Raw genomic sequence first — 18882 nt, forward strand, 5'->3', positions numbered from 1 at the left:
TTGACCTATAAACTCCACTTTCTATGAAGTATTTATAGTGACAATCGCACCGCAGTTTGGGACCCATATTTCATTTCAGTTAATCAAAGAGCATGGATGATTACTCCATCTTCTCAATCTATATTCCCTAATACTCCTTGACACACATTCTCACCTCACTCATGCTGAGGCATTTATTTCTAGGTTAAAAAGCTGATGTGGGGTTCTTGCCGTAGGTGGCTTGATTGTGTGCAGGTCTGGTGGGAATTTTATTCAAAGGGGTCTGACGCAAGAGAAGGTTTTACAAAAAATATCATTCGCTCCTTGTCCCACATAATAGTCAATATTTAATGTTGATGTGTCGTTTAAAAGGTTACAGAATGAACCAGTATCACTCTTTCTGATCAAGTTGTATAACCCTGTATAAATAACAAATAATTAAAATGTATTTTTTACTCTTTTTTTTAGACCAAATGTCAAAAGATGCCATTTGACAAAGGGCAAACTGTTGGAAAAGAAATCTCTCTATTCGAGTAAAAAATATATAATTTAAACCAAAAGGCAGAATGGTCTCAATCGTGTCAGAGCCAGAGTTAGTAAATCTTTCATGATATAGGAAAATCAGGGACTCAATCGGAGAGTTGTGAAAACTACTCCATCAGTGTCCGAACTGATAGAAAAATAACCTTACACAGAACACATAAATTTGCACTGAGCTCCTAAATTGTTTTGTAACATCAATATAAGACCGAAAATCAAAGCAACGTCCATGGTCACTCTATCGCTGAGATACACACTGATCCGTACAAATAGTTCAAAATTAGGGAAGTTAACACCGCCAAACAGAGAGTTGTCCTGGTTATGCAGTGTCCGAGTCACACTGATCTACCTAAATTATTCGTTGCAGCAAAGTAACGCTACAAAAAAAGAGTGTCCGAGCTGTAAACTGATCAATCCAAATTGTGCATTAAAGGGTGGCTGCAGTTTTTTTTTTTTTTTTTCATAAATTAAACGATTACACATGACTGTTTAAACCTGAAATACTACAGTGTCCGAGTTTCATATATGCAACAGGAAATTATGCGGCAAAAGACAGAGTTGTCCTAGATAAAGACTGACCAACCTAAATTGTTCGTAACAGCGAAATAAGCCCGCGAAACAGATATATGTCCCAGTTACTCCAGTGTCCGAGCTAAACACCGATCCGTCATAACTGTTCATTAGGAGGAAAATAAGGCCGCAAAACAGAGAGTTGTCCAAGCTATACCTATCCAGCCAAATAATTGTTACAAATGGGAAACGACCACGGCCGAAACAGAGTGATGTCCAAGTTACTCCAGTGTCCGAGTGACGCGGCACAGAATTGCCATGTTCACTTTATCTGAACTACACACTGATACATCCAAATTGTTACAAATTGGAATCTAACACGACAAGGAGAGTTGTCTAAGGTTCTCCAATGTCCAAGTTACACTGATCTACATAAATTGATCGTAACAGCCAAATAAGGCTGCAAAAAAGACACAGCAAAATAACACCGACAAACATAGAGTTGTCCTGTTCTCCAATTTCGGAGCTAAACATTAGTTTACCTAAATTGTTCGTAACAGCCAAATAAGACCTCGATCCGAACATAGTTGTCCAAATAACCCCAAATGTCCAAGCTTTTAAGCTTGGACATTTGTTAAAACTTATCTACGTACCTATACTGATCGAACCTTACTTGGCCCAATTTCATGGATTGCTTACTGTAAGCACAGAATCAGCGCTTACGGAAGCGGGGAATTCTGTGCTTACGGCAAGCATATTTCATGGATTAGCGGCGAATTTTGGCTTCTGCGCGTGCGTATACTCCACGTTATTAAGCACTCTACGCTTTAACAAGGCTAGCGCAGTAAGCGGGGAATCGTGATCGTAAGCGCACAGTTCGGCGGTAAGCAGATCCATGAAATTGGACCCAGATCTGAACAGGATGAAAACTTACCATTGATTCCAACATTACACCCTCTGTACAGACACCATCTGATTACCGTGAGATTATGCTGAACATGACCGGAACGGACTACAACACAGAGATCAACCCAGCCCCCTTCTCGTATGACGCCATCTGGGCAGCGGCCATAGCTCTCAATTCCTCAATAGCACGCATCAAACCACAAACTCTGGATCAGTTTAACTACAATGACACCAACATGAGCATCGCATTTAGAACCAGCCTGGACGAACTGCAGTTTATGGGTGTGTCTGTAAGTAAATTTTAGTTCATTCAGTTATTTACTTTATATATATTATTTTAGTGACTTGTTGTTATTGAATGTACAAAGTACAACTTTGTTGGAAAGAACCAGACTATTGTTTAGTTTACTCGACTCGATTCCAGTGACTTGTTGTGTGACCCAAAAATGGCTGACGGGCGTGGCTCTATTGCAACTGCCAAAATAAGCAACCTTGTTCCCATAAGCATAACCGCGTTAATACGTCCCGTATTGCCCTAAAATACCAAGTAGATCCACCAGAGTCACACTATTCCCTGAGCAAAACAATGTATGGATAAAGATGGCGGAACGTACGTTGTTAAGAAAGAGGTTGACATGTGAGAGGGTGTCCATATTTTGATTTACGTCGAATGCAATGCTCAGTTCAAAGGCTCCCTTGCTGCTTCCCTCGTTGTAATTCTATCATTTTTTTCTCTGAACATTCATTTTGATAATATGCTGTCATTTTTTTATTTTTACACATTTGGAAAACTTTAGCTGTATCCTCATTTTCGTGTTTCCTTTTGATTGGCACTTCACAAATAACCCACAGGGTTTTATCTTTTCCGAATAGTCAGTATTCACCATGGATGATGACGTCATGTGACTTGGTTCAATAGCAGCGTCATTGTGTGCACTATGTGAAATGTGGGGCAATCTGTGCACCCTTCCAACCTCGATTCAACTCATGTTATCCCAATGACACGCGAACAAGATGGCACATTACGTTGGGAGACAAATCTACCCTAGGGCAGTGTCACACCATCCACCCTTTAAACTCCCTTCTGATACCTCCGCCTTTAAACCCCCTTCTGATACCGCGTCTTGCCACGCTATTGATTCGTTTTGCGGATCATCCATCGCAACGGATCGACCTCCCCTCATTCCAAAAAGGCATCGGTGACACTCTGATTGGAAGTTAATCCATCTTGCTGGTTATTTTCCAGGGTTTGGTTTCCTTCGACGCCGCCGGGGATAGGAGAGGGGAATGCCGTATCAAAAGAATTATCAGTAAGTATTTTTGAAGTCAGACGTTAAATTGTTTGGTCTCGCCCCGTCGTCCGTATTTGCGGACAACGCAAATTGGACTTGTTGACATGGGCATATAGATGGCCTTTGAGATAGTAATATGAGGTGGGAGAAAGTCATTTCGCAGTCTCTAGCTTGACCTTCTTATTTGTCAAGCCACATCTTTTCTCTTGAGGATCTTGTTTTGTTTGAGATAAGGTACAGTGGCGTAACCAGACAATCCCTTATAGGGGGAAATGGGGCAAAGACCAATCTTCTTACCTTATTTTTATTTATTTAGTTATTGTTTTGTTCATTTAATTTATTTGATTTTTTCCTTTTTCGGGTATTTACTAATTAGTATGTGGTTATGTGTTACGCTAGTTTTTGTTTGGGGTGTGCTCGTTTAAGGCGCCAGACAATTAATTTGTACATTTTGGGGGTGCACAACAGAGAAGAGAACATCTAAACAAGAATTCAAACTTATGTGCCAAATTTGTCCGGAAATTAAAATATAAAATACTATGTAATATTTGGCAATCAAGAACCATTATCACATAAGTCAAGTTGTTTGCCCCGTAACATCACTAAAAATAGAGCCCATGACATTTGGTGCTGATCGTATTAACCCAAATTCAACGGAGGATATCACTTTGACAACGTGCCGAACCGTATACAGTCAGCGTTCAATGCCATTAACAGCGGTTTGGAGATCTGAGCCTATTACCTCCACACAGCCATGCACGAATAAATCAGTCTTCCCCTCATCCAGTATTGTTGCTCTACATTTCATCTCATTGTTAGATGAAAAATCATTCCCCTTCATTATTAAGTTACGGCATCTCCGGATGTTATAGGACAAAGACGGCCAGGTTCATAGCGAGACCTTTTAGAGCCGCGTCATACAAGCAGGCAGACTTCAAAATAGAAAATACTGATATGACACGAAACGTTTAACAATATGACCTTGAGCATTGGTTGTTTTCTTTTGCTTACGTGTGATTCGTGCCAGTTTGGGAGTAGATTGAAGAACAAAATAGACATCGGTGCGTGCGGTTGTGCAGAATCAAACATGCCGAACAAACAATGTATTACATATATTAATGCCCAACTCTGATGTTGACTTCAGCATGTCACTTACTTTTCTGTTTGAAGAATCTTTATTCTAGCTTGTGAAAAGTGTGCCATTATTTACTGATACTCATGGTTACTCAATTGTGTGGTTAACTTACCTCAGGCATGCAATTTGTCCTAGGACCAGCTAATTTCTTCTGATTTAATCTCAGTTTTACTATTGAAATTGAAAAATACTATATACAAATCATTGAGATTTTGATATTTCCACATTGTTGGTGAGGTACAGTTGCAGGCCCGATACCTTTATTTGGCGAACCGATCATTGTGGTGCCGGCTAATTTCAAAATTACGCCAAAGGCGGGGGGGGGGGCAGTACTCTCGTGGACTCATTCTTTTTTCTTGAGAAAAAAAAAAATAAACATTTTAAACTGTGAGAAAAATTATAGGCATATTACTCAGGTGGAATTGAACCCACAAACTTTCCAACTCTAGAGCAGTGTCTTACCAACTAGACCACACGAGATTTCCCGGTAGCTGGAGTCAGTTCGAATCCTATATTTTTAGCAGCGGGTACCGCAACGTTTTGATAGATGTTAAAAAATGTTTAACGACATCGCATAAGAAAATAGAAGTCTTATATAGCGCACGTATTTACCAATACGGTTATCAAGGTGCAATAGTATATTCATTTTTCCCGAACCTTGAAGATTTTTCCCGAACCTTGAAGATAGGTTATTGAAGTTATAAATTCTGAGACCCAATTGTGTAGCACCTTATAAGTGTTTACAAAGTGCTATGGTGCATTTAGAGGCAAAAGCCGATCAACGGAAGAAGATGCCAATTCTATTGATCGTTCTTATAATATGACGTCACATACGAGCTACTATTCTTAACCTTCACAAAGCCTGATGAAAGAATTTCTTCACCAAATCGTTTAGAGGAATGTAAATAAATTGATGGCTGTTTTCGTGACTCTTGAAAATCGCTCGTGGCTTCTCCCAATCCGTGTTGTTCCTGAGGTTGTTTCGTGCTGGGTTTAAAGAGTCGCTCATCTTGACTAAAAGCTATTAATAGAGACACGTGCCTTGTGCTGAAAAATAGGTTAACATCTTTGTCTTTGGGTTGTTGTTAAACTTTACGCACATTATGCATGCATTTGGGTTTTTCCTTTTAATTTGTACAACAACGAACGTTTGCCAATTTGCAATGGATGTCAAAGTCACTATCAACGAACATTGGCCAATATGCAATGGATGTCAAAGTAACTATCAACGAACATTTGCCAATATGCAATGGATGTCAAAGTAACTACCAACGAACATTGGCCAATATGCAATGGATGTCAAAGTAACTATCAACGAACATTTGCCAATATGCAATGGATGTCAAAGTAACTACCAACGAACATTGGCCAATATGCAATTGATGTCGAAGTAACTACCAACGAACATTGGCCAATATGCAGTGGATGTCAAAGTAACTATCAACGAACATTGGCCAATATGCAATGGATGTCAAAGTAACTACCAACGAACATTGGCCAATATGCAATGGATGTCAAAGTAACTACCAGCGAACATTGGCCAATATGCAATGGATGTCGAAGTAACTACCAACGAACATTGGTCAATATGCAATGGATGTCAAAGTAACTACCAGCGAACATTGGTCAATATGCAATGGATGTCAAAGTAACTACCAGCGAACATTGGCCAATATGCAATGGATGTCAAAGTAACTACCAGCGAACATTGGTCAATATGCAATGGATGTCAAAGTAACTACCAGCGAACATTGGCCAATATGCAATGGATGTCGAAGTAACTACCAGCGAACATTGGTCAATATGCAATGGATGTCAAAGTAACTACCAGCGAACATTGGCCAATATGCAATGGATGTCAAAGTAACTATCAACGAACATTGGTCAATATGCAATGGATGTCAAAGTAACTACCAACGAACATTGGCCAATATGCAATGGATGTCAAAGTAACTATCAACGAACATTTGCCAATATGCAGTGGATGTCAAAGTAACTACCAGCGAACATTGGCCAATATGCAATGGATGTCGAAGTAACTGCCAGCGAACATTGGTCAATATGCAATGGATGTCAAAGTAACTACCAACGAACATTGGCCAATGTGCAATGGATGTCAAAGTAACTACCAACGAACATTGGCCAATATGCAATGGATGTCGAAGTCACCATGATACAATGCACCATTTTCTTTGGTGTGATTACTATAAATAACAAAAACAGAACCGTAGCCGTACCAATTGCCATTGCCGTAGCCTTGGCTATTTTCGTGGCCGTAGCCGAAACACGCAGCACTACCATCTCGACATATCTCTGAAACTCGATGTAAGTGTTGAGTTTGAATATACAATTTGCAGTGTGGTACTAACATTAATGAGAAACATGAAAAACGAATCGTCGGTTGATTTATAGCTCGCTTAAATGAGCACCCACGAGCATTTTATCCGATGCTTAACGGCACCGAAGGGTATAGTCTACTATAAACGAAGCTTGAAATCAACTCCATTAAAATGTGGGACTCTAGAGCAATGTTTCATTTCACGGTGATTCTATATAGATTGATGTTTCACATGCCTACCCATCAACGTCATCCGGTTTAATGTCAAAGTCCCTGATGTTTCCTCGCTCTCTGATTTATGTTTTTGGTTTGTTTTGTATTGAATTTCAGACGGGACTGATCATGATATTGGATATTACCGTGGAACAGACAGCATCATATGGTACTACACGGTGGAAGAGATTTTTGGTAAGTTGTATTTACTGTTAATATACAATGATACCTCATTCCTGAGTCAGAGCTGACCTGAATTCTGGGTCAAATGAGCCCTGAACTGCTTCCGGGTCAAGCTTGGTGGCTACAGCAAAGGCTACGGCTACGAGTGTTGATAAGGGTGTTGCTAAGGACGCCCTGAATGCACCCCAATCCACGATGACGCTTAGCCATAGTCGTAACCGTCAGTTTGGACACGGCTTATGTACATCCTTCGCCATTTTGAATTTGTCTATCATTTGTCTCTTAAATAAATATAACGAACCACAGCCTTTTGTAGAAACAATCACATCACTCTACAAATCCCCCTAAATCGCATGCTAACACGAATGTAAACAAATCAGTCCAACAATATTGCTCTTTTCGAACCCCTAATTAAAGGCAGTGGACACTATTGGTAATTACTCAGAATATTTATTAGCATAAAACCTTACTTGGTGACGAGTAATGGGGAGAGGTTGATGGTATAAAACATTGTGAAAAACGGCTCCCTCTGAAGTGCCATAGTATTCGAGAAAGAAGTAATTTTCCACGAATTTGATTTCGAGACATCAGACTTGGAACTTGAGGTCTCGAAATCAACCATCTAAACGCACACAACTTCGTGTGACAAGGGTGTTTTTTTCTTTCATTATTATCTCGCAAGTTCGATGACCAATTGAGCTCAAATTTTCACAGGTTTGTTTTTTTATGCATATGTTGAGATACATCAACTGTGAAGGCTAGTTTTTGATAATTACCAATAGTGTCCACTGCCTTTAAACTAGATATGCACCATAACTAACAATGTAATTTTCAATAATATGCATCAATATGATTCTTCAATATGATTGTGCACATCAATTGCAAAAAATGAGAAAATATTTACTGCAAAAAAACTCTGGTGTTAGAATAAGCATTTCAGGTGTCTATTTCATACGAGTTAATTACCGCAAGCACTTCGGTTGAATTGATTTCAACAGCAAAACTTTGATAAATTTGCCCTTTGTCAATAAAAACAGGTGTTTTAAAATCAAAACAGTGTCAAGTGCCAAAATGTTAACCAGTCTGTAGTATTATATTAATTGAATTCAACAGGTTGTTGTAACTACAGCACCGTGTTTCGTCACTTGCTGGAACGAATCAATGTTTCTAAAGTGTTGCTGAGCTCAAGTACTTTTCAAAATGAAGTGTTGTTGAACTAAATTGTAGATCTCCCCAACAGGAGAACTCGGCAAATTCCCACAAGGGGATATAAACACCAAGCTGGCAACAGCCAATCTCTCTCATACAAACATTGGTTTAACGTCTATGATTTTGAGTTTCACAAATCAAGAAATTGTGATTCAGTAACTACATGATAGTACTTATTCTATTCATTGTGGTAACAGCGATCTTGGTAAAACTCGAACCCATAACCTTACAAAGAGTTAGGACTCGTCTTATCTCGAGTTAGGACGAGTAACTCGTCCTAACTTAGGTTTAATCTTAAAGGCATGCGTGCTACAGTGCAGGGTTGGGACTCGTCCTAAGGCCTAAGATTAGTCTTAAGTTAGGAAGAGTTTTGTGAAATCGTCGGCTGCAGTCCAACCAGATGACCACGGTGAATGATTATTTTTATTTTGTGTTAACATTATTTATAGCACACTCAGCAATGAAAAAATAACTAGCAATAATTAAAACGTACATTCAGTAAATCAAAATTATGATAGAGAAAATATAAGTGTTTGTAAATTGTAAAAAACTGTATAAAGATAAAAACATAGCATTAAAATCTACCTACAACGTCAGGAAGTATTGCCTTGATGAACGGCTTGGTATAAACTTAAAGATGCTTTGTCAGATTTTGGGCCCCAAGCATTAACCAATAGATTTTTTTGAGTGAATGGTATTTCAAAGAGTATCACCAGCTCTAACGAAACAAAGTTTAACTTTTACTTTTAATGGTCAGGAACCATGACAAAAATTTAAAACGTTTCTTATAAAACACAACAGAATTGGTCACGTGATATATTGTCGGGATCCCGACCAAAACTAATTTTTAGCACTTTATTTCACTGTGACTAATATTTGGCGGACTTTTTCGAGCAATGGCTCAAATTAAAGCTTGTAACTTTCTCGACCCCCATCAAAATACCTACTGAATTTAAATCAAAATTTGTGGGTAAAATCATTCTTATAATGTGCTAAAATATTGCAGTAGATTTACACTGCAACACCTTTTTAAGCAGAATAGTGTAAAGGTCATCCCAGTCAGGTTTGTAAAATATCAAAAAAGTATAATTTACCAATCAATACAAAATCAAATTTACATCCAGTTAATATTTAAACATTGACTCTTAAAAAAATCATTATACAAACAATGCAGCGCCAATTTAATGAAGGCTGGTAATTTTTAACCACTTTTCATCACGTAACTACAATTCAAACAATATTTTTGTTAATTAATAAATACATTAAATCGAGCGTCTGCGTTTCTCATATAGTACTCCAGACCAACCTAGATATTTCCTTTCAAATATTAGCGACCTCATTCCCGGCGTGGCTGTACTATTCCAAAGTAAATGATTAAAATGGGAATGAGAACGATTTCGTCAAGGCAAAACATGTCTTTCACGAGTACATTCTAAAACGGGTATAGGGTCAAGCGTAAGACAGCCAGAGGCTGGCCACGATCGGAGAAAATGGTTTATTGGAGCACTTGCATGATTGCAAGAACTCCAAGAAATCACAGAAGTACAACATTAGAAGATTGAGGGGCCATTTATAGTCTAGCTGGTAGCAACAAGAATGCGGGGGACAGATAAGAAAAAACTCGAGTTTTTAATGGTGTATCTTGGAAAGGTGATTTGGGATGCGACCATCATATCAAAAACGAGGGATGTTGGAGTCAACTTAACAAAAAACCTGTTTGGAACTTCGGCATCACCTTCTGCTCCAGTTTAAAGTCAGTCAGTTAAAAGACATGCGCTATGGGTACGGGCTTCAAACAGTCGAGCAAAGCCTAAGCCGGAACCTAAGACGGGCCTAAGTCAGAGCTTAAACCAGAGCCTAAGCGTGATGAGCTTAGTTGGGTTCGAAGCCCAAGTCGTGATTTTACAAAAGGCCTTTTTTTCTATTCAATTCAAATATGGTTTATTCAAACACATATCACAGTTAAAATCTAATGTATATATTATACTTTAAACACTATCAAGAAGGCCAACCGGTTCATTTTGGCGGAAATAACACCATAAATATTCACAGCGCACCCTGTTCATGCGTTAGGCTTAAGACACATGATCCATCCCCATGAAAACATGTTCAACTGTAATCAAATTACGCCTTTGGGAAAAAACTTAGACAGCGTATTAAGGCAACCAAGTGTACATGAAATGCGATACCTCGTGAAACTTCACCATATTTACATGCGGTGAATGTAGTACATTATTACAGCTCTTGGGGCAATTTTAAATGAATAAAAATAACTGTATACTTAATGTTCTCGCGTTTCCATCATGGGAACATTTTCATGTTTGTCTCGTGTGGTCTTATGAGCCATAATGGACCGAGCTGGAATGTAAGCGCGAGATCGATAAAACACCGTATGCAAACATTGGGGGTGTTCAAGTTGAAGGGTGCTGTCACCCTTTAGATACCAAAGAGGGAAAATTCACACCTTATGGTGTTCAAATAACACCAATGCATATGTTTCTATTAATAGGTTTTACCTCTACACTAATGTGTGTTAGCACACCGATGTGTGTATTGGCCTTGCTCTCATGTTCGGTACATTCTGGATACCAATGACAAAACAAAAGGACTCCGTAGGGAAGTGCTAAAGACCTGGGTGCTCCACATGAAATTGAGTGTGAAAATCTTAAGTACAGGGAAAATGGAAAGAAAAAAGATTGTCTCCACAACTCTTCTCATATTTGAGAATGCTTTTGCAGAAATCAGTGCATTTTAAACAATCTGTGGTGAAGATTTTGATTATTATTTGGTATCTACCAAGCACAAGGTGTCAATTTAACACTCTCGTTTCATAATGACTGCAGTGTTTAAGGGCAAGCTCAAGACGAAGCTAAAAATTAATTTCCGATAAGAAGTGATAAATAACTGAAGGCGCCAGTATGTGTTACCTTTAGTGTGTGTAAAACCGAAATAATTGTTATGAATGTTTCCTCCGAGGGTACTCAGTGTCGGAAATGGGAGACATTCAGGGTGCAACGAAAATGCCGAAGATAAATCAACGTCAGTAGAGCTAGACTCTCCTCGTGAATGTGAATGTTTCTATATACATTTGACATTAAAGGCAGTGGACAATATTGGTAATTGACAAAAACCAGTCTTCTCACTTGCTGTATCTCAACATTTGTACAAATTAACCAACCTGTAAAAACTTGAGCTCAATCGGTTATCGAAGTTGCGAGATAATAATGAAAGAAAAAACAACCTTGTCACACGGAGTTGTGTGCTTTCAGATGCTTGATTTCGAGACTTCAAATTCTAAATCTGAGGTCTCGAAATCGAATTCGTGGGAAATTACTTCTTTCTCGATAACTACATCACATCAGAGGGAGCCTTTTTTGACAATGTTTTATACTATCAACCTCTCCCCATTACTCGTTACCAAGTAAGGTTTTATGCTAACAATTATTTTGAGTAATTACCAATAGTGTCCAGTGTCTTTAAAGTCTCATGGGTGGATTTCACAAAGAGTTAAAGGAACACGTTGCCTTGGATCGGTCGAGTTGGTCTTTGAAAAGCGTTTGTAACCGTTTTTTATAAAATGCATATGGGTAGAAAGATGTTGTAAAAGTAGAATACAATGATCCACACAAACATGCCTCAAAATTGCGTGGTTTTCCTTTTACCTTGTCGACTAACACGTCGGCCATTTATGGGGGTCAAAATTTTGACTCCCATAAATGGCCGACCATGTTAGTTCGCACAATAGAAGGAAAACCACGCAATTTCGAGGCAAACTTGTGTGGATCATTGTATTCTACTTTTAAAACATCTTTCCAACCATATGCATTTTATAAAAAACGGTTACAAACGCTTTTGTTTTGACCAACTCGTCCGATCCAAGGCAACGTGTTCCTTTAAGACTATTCTTATCTCGAGTGAGGACGAGTTAGTCGTCCTAACTTATGATTACGCCTTAAGTTTTTAATATCTCCTAGGACTAGTCCTAAGTTAGGACTATTCATAAGTCTTTGTGAAGTATACAGATTTTGGTCGAAAGGAGTTTGTGTTCAATAATGTTTTTCTCTGATGTTGTTTCAGAACGAAAAGCACAAATACTTTTGGCAAGTCACGGACACTGCACGATGTACATGTATCATGCATAACATGTTTGTACATGGCTGATGGACTTGAGATAGTGTGTTCTGATCAAATCGGCCAAAATTGGACGTAGCATCTTTAGTAATGGTGGCACACCATGATTGATTGGTATGCAAACATACCTTTTTGTGCCATTTTCCGCAAACATAGATTCCTCTGGTTCACAAGGGAGTATAAATGAAATGCACGCCTCGGGCCTGCATGTGTAAACATGCTCCCACCGGGGAAGACCAGACGCATCATTCACTCCTACATATTCTAGTCACTGATGGTGTGCGAGGTAAAATGTTTTGCTAATTCCATATGGTAGGGTAAAAGCGAACCTACAACTTTAACCAACAACAATTATATCATTAACATCATTAACAACAACAACAATAACAACATTATAGCTGCAGCAACAAAAAGAACAACTACAACAACGATAACAACAACAACCACAACAACAAATAATAGCAACAGTAACAACAAGAACAACGTCAACAACACTAACAGCAACATCAACAATTAAACAATAACAACAGCAGCAACAGCAAAACAACAACTGCAGCAAATACATCAACATTAACAACAACATCAACAACATTGACATCAAACACAGTAACAACAGCAACAACATAACAACAACAGCAGCAACAAGACTAACATCAACAACAACAAGTGCAAAAACAACAACATAGACAACAATAAAATCAACAACAACAACGATGACGCCAACAGCAACAACATGAACAACATAATACCAACCTTTAATGCTTTCAGACGGTGATATTCGTTCACGTGCATCAGCTTCAAAAATGTACTCAATCATTTTGGCGCCGCTTTTAAAGCGAGGTGTTATTTATGGGGACAAGTATTAATTCCACTTCCCTTATTCAATTTTGTGATAGTCCTGATCTTCCCACTCCTTTCCTATTGATTGGGGAGGGGGAAGCTTGGGGACCATCAATTCATCTAACTGCCGGTCATTGTTAGTGTCATAAATCATTTATATCATTCGATCACGTTTCCACGTCGAGCATGTAAAGGTAATGAAACAGAGTTCTCGATAACCTGTTTAGTTCTTATTGATGGACTTATAAAAAAGACAAGTCCCTGTATCAGTTGCCCCAAGCATGATACCCTCCCACAGCAAATCTGATTAATGTGCAAAATGTGGAAGGGGGTTAGTTAAAAACGCAGTTCGGTTCGATATTGTTAAACTGCACATCTTGATCATCGTTGGGTTGTTAACAAGTCTTCTTGATCCCTGATTGAATTTCACTTTCATTCAAGTTATCTTTCTATGGATATTTTGATTAGTGAATAGTTTATAATCCAATGTTCCGATAGACATGATGTGGGAATGGACCTGATACTGAAATGGACAGACTAATCACATCATTTTGCTAAAGATGTTATTTAAAACCCACGTTCGCAGCAAGTCATTATTTCCAGTTGGTCATTCTGTATTATTTATTGTGAATTAACTCCTAAAGAACTTGTTGATTGACGATTTTTAATACTCGTTAACGGTCGAGTACGGCGCATTAAAATTACCCTGTCTGTCTCACATGTCACTGAAAGACAATTACCAGAATTTAATCTGCGTTTAATCATCGCTCAAATGCCATTTACATCAACATGTCAACGTTATTCTGAGAAGAAAAAACACTCGTGTATTAATGCTTGCAAAACATCCTAGGCGGTTTGTGACGTTCTGTACGGAAGGGTCATTTTAATTTTGTTTAATCGTCGATCGGGTAGTATGGCGGGCTTGTAATTTCCGTTTCATCAAGAGGTCGTTGATTGGCGAAGATAGCCAAGCGAACGAGATGAAAATTGTATGTGTGCTATTGTTGTATAGTGAAGAAACATTGGTTTGTAAAAGGAAATATTGGTTTGCATTTTAAAGGGAGGGTAGTAATTTACGTTTAGTAATTTAAAAAGACCATCTTCTCACTTGGTGTATCCCATCATAACCAAAAAAAGACTAGCCTGTGAAAATTTGAGCTCAATTGGTTATCGAAGTTGCGAGAAAATGATGAGAGAAAAAACGAATTTGTGTGCTTTCAGATAAGAATAACAGACTTTATTATTTTAGTGAGAAATTACCTCTTTCTTAAAAACTACGTTACTTCAGAGGGAGTCGTTTCCCACAATGTTTTTTAAACAGATGTTCGTAAAATATAAAAAATTCTACTGAAAGAAATCACTCCAAAAATGTGCACATTCACGTCCCGAAGCTAGATCCAACATTCATTTGTATCATAGAGTCATCAATGAGACTGCTAAACAAATCAACATGTGTTAGTAAATTGCCTGCAATCACGCTAGCTGCACATTACACGCTGGATAATAAAGTCATCAATCTCATTTACGTCGACAGTGGTGTAAGTTATTATGTTTCCACTCGATGTATAGGTGAGTCGACCAAAGTGAGCCTGTTTAAATATTGAAAATAAAATTAGTGGTGAATTCTCGAAACTGAATCCTTGTTCAAACATAACTGCAAACTGAAGCCTCACAGGACATGCGGTTTTGTTTGTCATACAGCCGCAAACAGCGAGTCCATACTTAAATAATGTTTTACTGTGGGGGGAGGGGGCGGGTGGATGATACTTTCTTTTTCGTTAAATTCATTCATTTTGGGGCAAAAATTAAGGTTCACCCTGTGTCATGATCCCGAAAGTTCGCGACCCCTTTTAAGAGCACAGCCGTCGATTTCACAAAGAGTTAGGACTCGTCTTATCTCGAGTTAGGATTAATCTTAAGGTCTGCATGCTACAGTGCAGGGTTGGGACTCGTCCTAAGTCATAAGATTAATCCTAAGTTAGGAATTTGTGAAATTGACGGCTGGACACGTTTGGTAAAAAAAAACAGTATTCTCATTCCAACATATTATGCATAAAATAAAATCTCTTTGAAAATTTTTACTCAATTATTGGTCATCGAAGTTGCAAGAGAACAATGAAAGAGAACCCCCTATTTTGCCCAAAATGTGTTCCGGATGCGTAATAAAGTGTTTCAGCATTAATTTTTTTAATATTTGCATGAGAAATTCGTGACTGGTATCCTGCGTCATTTCTGATTAGCAGACATTATTATTGTTAAGCAATGTTTTCTGCTTGAGCAGCTCTACGAAGTTGTGCCCTGGGCTCAGGCTCGAACTGCGGCTATTAAGTTGGCAACACAGTGCAAATAGAACACTGCATCTAATATGATGTTGGAACACAAGCCAGAGCCGAACACAAGCCGTAACCGGGGCTCGAGGCATGGTGTTAAAATGACGTCATTTGCCTCACCCCTAACGCCAAAAATGTTGGTCAAAAAGGTTGTAAAACACGTAAAAAAAACTGACGTCTCTGCTTCTTGAAGACCCAAATGCTGTTATTTATTCCTACCTCGATGCATTGTTTGCATCTTGAGGCAATCCATTATAACCCTTAACCGGTAAAGATTATGCTTGAATCAGTAGGTCGCAAGAGATTCTAACCCATTGTGGGGAGACACTCCGGGGTCTGAAGTACGGCGACCCGCCGAACACAGAGCCATTAATACGGCGCGCGGTCTAGGGTCTGCTTCGAGCACCCCCGTAGCCTTGCAGATGCTCTTCGGTCTTCTTGAGTTTCTGTTTAGTTGACTCTTAAGCACTTAATGGGAGGTTCGTGGAGCAATCTCGGGCTTGATCCTTTAGCTTTTCAGCTGTAAATATTTAGTCGTATTGACAAAACGCAATTTTGTATAATGCTGGACTGCCGTGACCCTGTGTTAAATGTCAACCGCTAGAGACTTTATTGCACGTTTCGAACATTTCAAAAATGAATAAAGTACCTGGTGTTATCAATTACTTATAAATGTTTGTATATATAAAAGAGGCAGTCACTATATACTTTTTAAAGCCACCGTATCCCCAAATGTAACCTTTGCGCTACTCAGTTCGGTGTGCCCCCAACCCAATCCCCTTTAATGTGTTCGTTAGAACAAATGTGTCCGTGTGTTTTGCTTTAATGTAATCTTGTGATTACATAGGAGCTAAGAAAAGTAAGCATGTGTCACTATTATGTGTCATCGGTATCAACTTTCTCCCCCAAGTGTCTCTGGTGGATTGTGATCTTTAAATAAAAATAATACTCAATGGCCTGTATTTGTTTACTGGGTTACATTCACTGCTGGATTGTTTTTTAACCAATTGCTCAAACTTGTTTTAGCAAAAGTCATACCACGCGTTTTGGGCACAGTGCCGACCAAATGTTAATTGGATAAAGTGTTCACTCTCCACTAAGCAAATTAGCAAATCCAACCAATTGTCGGTCCTACTCATTAAGGTAATTACGAAACTATTATATGTTAGATCCCTATAGCTTGCTAAAAAAATTACGGCAATGAGTAATATATGCGTTTTCTACAAACATCAATTTACACAATTTTGTGATGTTTGAACTATCCGATGGTTCGTGACAACCATGACGGATTATCTGCCAACCAGGGTCAATTATCTTTGCAGGTGAAATTAATGGGAGACTTTGGAATGCTAGGCGGCAGCAGACTTACGAATTATATGTCCTTTGATTATGTTATTCTGAGCATGCGCAAATTACCGAGAACAAAGGAATTGTCTGGTAAGTCTGCTGCCACCTAGCGTTCCATACGTTCCCAATCAACACAACATACAGCATTGCATAAAATCTTGCCGCCATTGAGGCACAATGGAACACAAGGTTCAATTTTCATCGAGAACTGCTACTCAAGTCTCAAATTGTCTTCTTACTGATTTGATATCTATTTTTACCCCTTACCACCCCACCCCCTTCAGCATCCAGTGGTGGCAAGCCACCAGATGACCACGACATCACGGTGACGGACTACCAGAAGGACTCCGTGTCATACGAGCTTCTGGTCAGCATGACAGCCTTTGCGTCGGTCGGTATCGCCATGGCATGCGGTTTCCTAGCATTCAACATATTCTACAGGAATGAAAGGTAAGTCTTAAATCTCAAATTGTGGTTATTCTTTTGTGGAACTACTGTCTAAAAAAAAATTGTATGTAGACCTTCTGGTCAGAGAGCCGGGGTATTTAAAGCAAATGTATTACAACGGCACCAGAGATCTAACTAATAATTAATTAAATAAACAATTAAGCTTTGTTGATACAATCACGTATTTAGTAAACAACTTTCAAATGACAACTTTTAAAAAGGCATTTATTTGGAACTATTTGTGTGTCCAAACGTATGCAAATGACATTCAAGCGACCCCCAGCTACGCCATTAGACAGAGGAGGATGGCACAGACATCGACATGCAACACAGCACACACAACCTTTTACACAGAGTGGGTTTTGGTTCTGCACCTGTGGGATCCATTGATCAATTGAGTAAAAGATATATACCCCACAAGGGCACTGACATAAGCTGACACAATCGTGTTTGTTCGACATGGTATTAAACGAATCTCTGTGTCCTCTCTGTTGTGGAACTTCATTATGTAGATATATTTTGAACGTACAGGGCCCAATTTCATAGAGCTGCTAAGCACAACAATTTGCTTAGCATGACATTTTTGCCTCGAAAAAAACAGGATTACCAATCAAATTCCAATGTGATGGATAAGCAAACAACAGCTGAATACCAGTAACAAGCAATATGCAAGAAATGGAAATTTGGTAGGTAATCCTGTTTTTATCAAGGAAATGATTTCATGCTAAGCAAATTGTTGTGCATAACAGAAATTGGGCCCTGGTCAGAGAGCCGGGGTATTGAAAGCTTAGTTTTCGTATGACATCGGATGACAGGCTGGCTTTTGAGCAATTTATCTGCGTTCGAGGTAACATTCTACCTCCATGGTGATATCTATCCAGTACTACTCATTGTCAACTCATCTGTCAATAATATGTAATTGATTGAAAATAAGGATGCGTAGATTCACTCGACTAATGTGAGTTCTGAATGTGAATCGGCTTTCCTTTCTACAGAGTCCATAACTTCGGATACGTTCCCAAAATTGTGGAAGTTTTGGACATAATTCAGTTCAGCTGATGAATAATCTCACCTGAAAATAACTTAGTTAATTTCATGTGATTAGGCTCAACTAAACACAATACCCTCTAAATATAGTAGTCGGACCATTTTCCAATAGATAAGTGATAATGAATTAACTGGAAAATCATTCCCTCTAGAACTGCAATGTTTTTCATCGGTAGTCATTTATACTTTAAGAATCCTGTAGCCAAGCTTCTCATAGTCAGCTCCCTGTGGTGCTTTCTTAAGAATGCCTCGACAAGACGTTGATTAAGTGATGAAGAAAAATCAGTTGCTTTCAGGAATGTTAAATGTCAGAGGAAACCCCAATCATTGTTAATACGCTACATCGGGAAGTAAGATTGCTCCCGTGGGAAACCCCTGGCATAACGCCAAATACAGTGTTTTTGTTCGCGTCATGCCCACGCGCGCACTGATTCT

General features: G+C 38.8%; 1 protein-coding gene across 5 annotated transcripts in view; it reads left to right on the forward strand.

The window, feature by feature from the left end:
- Window positions 1–18882, forward strand: part of LOC139936139 (gamma-aminobutyric acid type B receptor subunit 2-like) — a 268807-nt gene that overhangs the window by 195519 nt on the left and 54406 nt on the right. For all 5 annotated transcript variants that reach the window (XM_071930878.1, XM_071930879.1, XM_071930875.1 and 2 more), the window contains 4 exons: window positions 1995–2225; window positions 3182–3245; window positions 7031–7108; window positions 17238–17403. In XM_071930878.1, coding sequence (XP_071786979.1) covers window positions 1995–2225; window positions 3182–3245; window positions 7031–7108; window positions 17238–17403 — 539 coding nt within the window. The remainder of the gene's footprint in view (window positions 1–1994; window positions 2226–3181; window positions 3246–7030; window positions 7109–17237; window positions 17404–18882) is intronic.

Source organism: Asterias amurensis, chromosome 4 (assembly GCF_032118995.1).
Source record: "Asterias amurensis chromosome 4, ASM3211899v1".
Classification (NCBI taxonomy): Eukaryota; Metazoa; Echinodermata; class Asteroidea; order Forcipulatida; family Asteriidae; genus Asterias; species Asterias amurensis.